The sequence below is a fragment of the Herpailurus yagouaroundi genome, unplaced genomic scaffold, assembly GCF_014898765.1.
Source record: "Herpailurus yagouaroundi ecotype Mexico unplaced genomic scaffold, PumYag 160, whole genome shotgun sequence".
NCBI classification, from domain to species: domain Eukaryota; kingdom Metazoa; phylum Chordata; class Mammalia; order Carnivora; family Felidae; genus Herpailurus; species Herpailurus yagouaroundi.
This window is the reverse complement of record NW_024412401.1, coordinates 18,962,483-18,968,179: the sequence shown is the minus strand read 5'-3', so window position 1 is coordinate 18,968,179 and position 5,697 is coordinate 18,962,483. Positions and strand designations below refer to the sequence as shown.

At 49.4% G+C, this 5,697-nt stretch overlaps 1 protein-coding gene across 1 annotated transcript in view; it reads right to left on the bottom strand.

The window, feature by feature from the left end:
* SPINK4 (serine peptidase inhibitor Kazal type 4) overlaps window positions 1-2,722 on the bottom strand; it is a 7,865-nt gene extending 5,143 nt beyond the window's left edge. Inside the window, exon 1 of the mRNA XM_040481465.1 lies at window positions 2,621-2,722. Coding sequence (XP_040337399.1) covers window positions 2,621-2,681 — 61 coding nt within the window. The 5' untranslated portion in view covers window positions 2,682-2,722. The remainder of the gene's footprint in view (window positions 1-2,620) is intronic.
* Between the last annotated feature and the right edge of the window lie 2,975 nt (window positions 2,723-5,697).

Below are 5,697 nucleotides of genomic sequence, written 5' to 3'. Positions count from 1 at the left end.
ATGTCGGACACTTAACTGACTGAGCCACCCAGGCGCCCCAATAAATACAACTTTCTATGTGACTTTCTAGAACAGGCCAAACTAATTTATCGTGGAGGAAAAAGAACAGCAGTTGCCTCTGAGGGTAGGGTGGGGGAAGGGATTGACCAGCATGAGGGAAATTTCTGGGGTGCTGGAAATATTGTTTTGGTTTGTTTTAATTTTTATTTTAAGTGGGTTCCACACCCAACCTGGGGCTTGAACTCATGACCCTGAGATCAACAGTCACATGCTCTATCAATTGAACCAGCCAGATGCCCCAGAAATGTTTTGTGTCTTGATAGGGGTTTGGGTTACACAGGTACATGCATTGTCAGAACTCATTGAGTGATAACATTTGTTTGTTTCATGGTCCATAACTGTTAGGGGATGAAAAAGCATTAAAAATATATAAAGGCCTTCCACGGCTCCCTGCCAGGATCACTAAGCTCCTTCATCTTATGTTGAGGGCCCTGCGTGAGCCCTCACAAACTCCCTCCTGGACTCACTTCCTAGTACACCTCTCCATGTTCCTATGCCCCAGCTATTCCTTGCTGCCCATTATTCTTCCAGGACAGGCTCTGCTCTGGCTTATGCTGTGTCCCTCTACCTGAGATGTCCTTATCACCCTTCTACTGATTCTACCTCCGTTTCAAGGCTCAGATGCTACTTCCCTGGGAAGCCTTCCCTCATGTCTCCCAGAGTTCCCTGGGCAGACCTGGATTAAGGCTTCTGTTTTTGTCCATTTGGGCTGCTATAACAAAAATACCACAAAGTGGGTGTCTTCTAAACAACAAACATTTATTTCTCCCAGTTCTGGAGGCTGGGAAGTCTAAGGTCACAGAACTGGCAGATTTGGTGTCTGGCAAGGGCCCTCTTCTTGGTTCATAGCTGGCGCCTACTTACCGTGTCCCCACATGGTAGAAGGGGTGAGGGAGCTCTCCAGGGTCTCTTTTGGAGGGCACTAATCCCATTCATGAGGGCTGTACCCTCAGGATCTAGTCATCTCATGAGAGTCCCACCTCCCAAGTAGCATCACCTTGGTAGTTAGGCTTTCAACATATAAATTTTGGGGGCCACAAATATTCAGACCACAAATAGTAGCTTCTATCATGACAGTCCTGCCTCCCTATGACCTGAGCTCCTTGGGGCTCCTGTGGTTCTGCCCCCATGTGTCAATGCCCCGCCACATAGTGGGTATTCAGGAATTGGAAGTTACACGGACTCTCAGGCTGCCCTGGACTCCCATCCTCATTCAGCCCAGGCAGGAATCTGAAAGGACACAAGGATTCTCTTCAGGGCAGGCCTCCTCAGTGTTCCTAACAGGAGAACTGCTCAGAGAATGGCTGCCAGGTTGGGAGTAAGCAGGCTATGCTGGGCCAGAGCCCCCAGACCCATTCTCTGTTGCCCCAGCCCCTAGGCATATGTCCCCAGCGAGGGGAATGGGTGTGGGACTGGCCATGGAGGTTGGTGGCCTTCCAGGAGGGTCCTAAGAAATCTCCCTGCTTCCGTCTTTAGTCTATTCTCAACACAGCAACTGGAGTGATTCTTTTAACACACAACTCTGCTCGAAACCCTTCGGGGCCTCCTGTTTGTCTCAGAGGGAAAGCCACGTTCTCACATTGGCCTTCAAGGCCTTACCCAGTATAGTTCCTGTTGCCTCTATCATCTCCTTCCTTGCTGCTCTGCACCCTGCCTCTCATTCCTTTCCAGCCACAATGGCCTCCTTGCCGTACCTCAAACACTCCAGGCGTGCTCCTACCTCAGGGCCTTTGCAGTGCCTGTTCCCTCTGTCTGGGACCTCTTCTCCCAGATATCCACATGGCTCAACCCCTTGCCAGCTTCCAGCCTTGCTCTTAGAACGCCCCTGATTTAACATTGCAGCCCCCTCCCTCATGCTGCCCAATACGTTTTCTTTATCCTTTATTGCCTTCTAACATTGCACCTATCTTGTTTATTGTCTATTCCCCTCCATCCTACCTCACTGGATTTCTGCTCCATCAGGGTAGTTCTCTTTCTGTTTGCTCACTGATATGTCTTAAGGGCCCAGGACAATGCCTGATACACAGCAGGTGTGAGACCGCAGAGGGGCTCCAGGGCCTGAGGAGACCCCACTCCAGCTGCATGTGTCTAGCCCGGGACAAGGGCTCCCCTGGGCTCACACAGCTGCGGTCTGTCCCACAAGCACAGCCTGTCACAGCAGATAGGAGCTCAGAGGACCCAAGCCAAGATTCCTTCAGCACCCACCACCTTGCAGCCAGAAGACTCACCTGCCTCTCCTGAGATAGGCCTGCTTCCTGCTGCCTCCCCAATCTCTCACCAAGTAGTTGCCCAGAGAAACTTTGAACCAGGACAACTTCCTACGCTATAGCTGGAGAAACAGAGGCCCTAAGAGAGGAGGGATTTTTGCAATTCTGGGGCCAGAGTCAGGCTTTGAACCCAGGTTTCTTCTAGCCCAGGACTTTTCCCACCACAGTAGAGGTACAGAAAGAGGGTATATGCAGAAAATTGAGGCCTCACAGGTGCTCCAGGTCCTGTCTCTGCCCCCACAAGCTCATCTACCATTACCAAGCCACAGAGAATCCAGGCTCTGTCCACTCACCCCTGTCCACAATGAGGAGGGCGGCCATGGCCAGGGCAACCACCCACAGGCGGACAGCCATGCTGATCCTGGACTGACTGGTCCAGGCTGGCTGGGGCCTGAGCCAGGGGGATGATTGGAGACTATTTATAGGGCTGATCCCCACCCTTATCTGGGGCCAGATGGAGAAGCAGGAGCGTCATCCAGAGAATATCTGCACCCTGACATCAGAGATGTTGAACCTGTGGTGGCCTGGAGCTGTGCCTACGTGGCTGGCAGATTTCCAGAGTGAAGGAAAGTTTGGACAACCTACAAAGCTAACACCAGTCTGAGGGCTGGAGTGAGAGGGAGAGGGAAATTGAAGTAGAAAAACAGAGAAACCGAGTCAGAGAGAGAGAGGGAGAAGGACAGACAGGCAGATCAGAAGGACACATAAAAAGAAAAGCAGCCACTGAAAGGTGAAGAGGCAGAGAAGAGGGGCTGGAGCCTTGGGTTCCTTTGCTGGTGTTGCACTAACCAACTTTGTGATCTCAGAAAAGACACTTTCATTAACTGGGACTGAGTTTACCCATGCACAAAATGAGGATGGCAGTTCTGACTGTGTCTCCCTCCTGGGGCTGCTGTGAAGAGGGGAGTGGGGACAGCAGATGGGAAAACATTTTTGCAGAGGATGAAGTGGGGTGTAAATAGAAATAGAGTTGTTCTTGGGGCGCCTGGGTGGCTCAGTCGGTTGGGCGTCCGACTTTGGCTCAGGTCATGACCTCATGGTTGGTGAGTTTGAGCCCTGCGTCCGCCTCTGTGCTGACAGCTCAGAGCCTGGAGCCTGCTTCGGATTCTGTGTCTCTCTCTCTCTCCACCCCTCCCTGGCTTGCACTCTGTTTCTCTCTCAAAAATAAAAGTTAAAATAGATTTAAAAAAAGGTTCTTTTTATTTCTTTCCTCTCCCTCCCCCACCATGAAAGGGCATAATTGACACAGTGGGGGTGGGGGGGGGGAAGCAAAATAAAACATAAAGAAGATACACTCATGCCTTTCATGTATTATATTCCATTTGTAGTTTAATGGGTTAAACCCATGGTTTAATGGGTTTTAATGGGTTAAAACAGACCAGATTCTTTTCAAGAAAAATCAGTATCTAAAATTCCCCCATACTTATACAATATACATGAATGAGATGTTTGGTTATCTGCTTTCAAAGAATTTCTGATTTACAGAACAGAATAATGAAATGTTATTATATATTCACTTTTCTAATTAATTTAGATCTGTGATTTTTAGCTCCATCGACAGATTCAATTTCCCTGGGAAGAATTTAAAACTAAAGATGCTGAGCCTCTTTCCAAAATGAATCAAAGTTTCAATGTTTTTTAAAATATTCTTTTTATTTTGAAACATTTCAAGCTTACAGATAAGTTGTAAGAAAGTTACATGACCCAATGGGAAGGATTCTTCTTCAAGAATAGCCCCTTTGGGGACTCCAGGCAGCCAGACAGTCACCCCTACAGACTGATAAGAGGTCCCAGATCTGCAGCCACGCCCAGCCTCAGGTCGGTGACTCAGCTTCAAGATCTTCCTGCCCCTCCTCGGGAAGCTCCCAGGCTCACAGGTGCCTCTAAGCCAGGTGGTATCTATCCTTCCATTGTGTAACCAGGCAGAGCAAATATTTAAGGATGATTTCCTGTCCTAAGGCAAGAACATCTCATTAATGGGGAGGGGAGGTAACTTTAAGGTCACCTAGGTCTTGTCTACCATCCTCCACTCAGACCTTCCTACAGCAGCCCTGCCAGGAAGTCATTCATCCTCTAGGGAAGAGGGGCTCACTACCTACCAGCTTCATCATTGCATGGCCTGGAACTAAGTCCTTCCTCACACAAAAGGTCCGTTTCCCTGAAACTCCTTGGGGGAGTCCCAGCTCTGTCTCTAAGCCTCTTGCACCTACATGAACCCCAGTGAGCACCTCCAGGCTAAGCAGGTCCAACCCCTTGCAGGCACCCATCCTTCCACATGACGAAGCTCTTGAGCCTGTCTGCATTGCCTATCTGGTCCCCAGGTCTGTCTGCCAGTGATCCAGGTTAGAGTGAGAAGGGGACAGAGGGAAACAAAGGAGTTTGTCACCTCCCTTGTTTTTGGACCTTAGACCTTTATCAATATGGCAGGGAGGTCTGCTGCTGGTTCTAGCTGCTTCAAGGGACCAAGCAGCTTGAATTCTGCATCCTTTAAAGTTCAGAGTAAAATCAAGGGCAGCCTGATGCCCACCTACCATCCTCCCTGCCCAAAGTCTCTTTCCTCGGTCAAACACCTCTTGGATTCACTATAGTGATAAACTTCAAATCTGTCCTCCCACCCAAATATGAACCTGACCCCTATATCCAACCGCTATTGGACAGCACCCCTATGGATGTCAAGGTATCCAAGTAAACCTCATTCATTAATCTAGAATTCATCCATTCACTCAACAAGAGTTTAATAAGCAGCTAAGCTCCATGCTGGGTGTTTGGACACAGCAGAGAGTTAAGTCAGACACAATTCCTGCCCTCAAGCAGCTTTTCATGAGGCAGATAGGTGATTGGTACCAGAGCTTTATTGTTGCCAGTGAAGTAAATCTCACACATGAGATATGCTCAGTGCCTCCGGAGGATCCAAGACTGGCCTATCCATCTGGGAAGTCAGATAAGGCCAAGGGGTGAGTGGGTGGGGCAGGTTGTAACAGAGTGGAACAGTGTTGCAGACAGAAAATGGAATGTGTGAGGGCCCTGAGGCCGGAAGAAGCTTGGCACATCCAGGAAACAGAGAGGTCAATGCAGCTAAGGTGAGGTTAGTGAGTGGAGAGAGGCACCTGGTGAGTCTGAAATGGTCAGGGAGATCAGATCACTGCTTCTCACCCCGTATCCCCCTCCAGCAGTGGGGTCCTGAAGCTGACTCTGTGGCCTTGTTTGCCTTCCCACTGAGTCTATAGGTGCTGCTTCCTAAGTAGCTGTTGATCATATAAGCGAGAAGGAATGAGTCCTGCAGAGATTTGGGGGAAGAGTCAACCCAGAGGAGGAGCTGCAGGAAAAGGCCCTGGGACAGGAGCAAGTTTGGTATGCTAAGGAAGTAAAT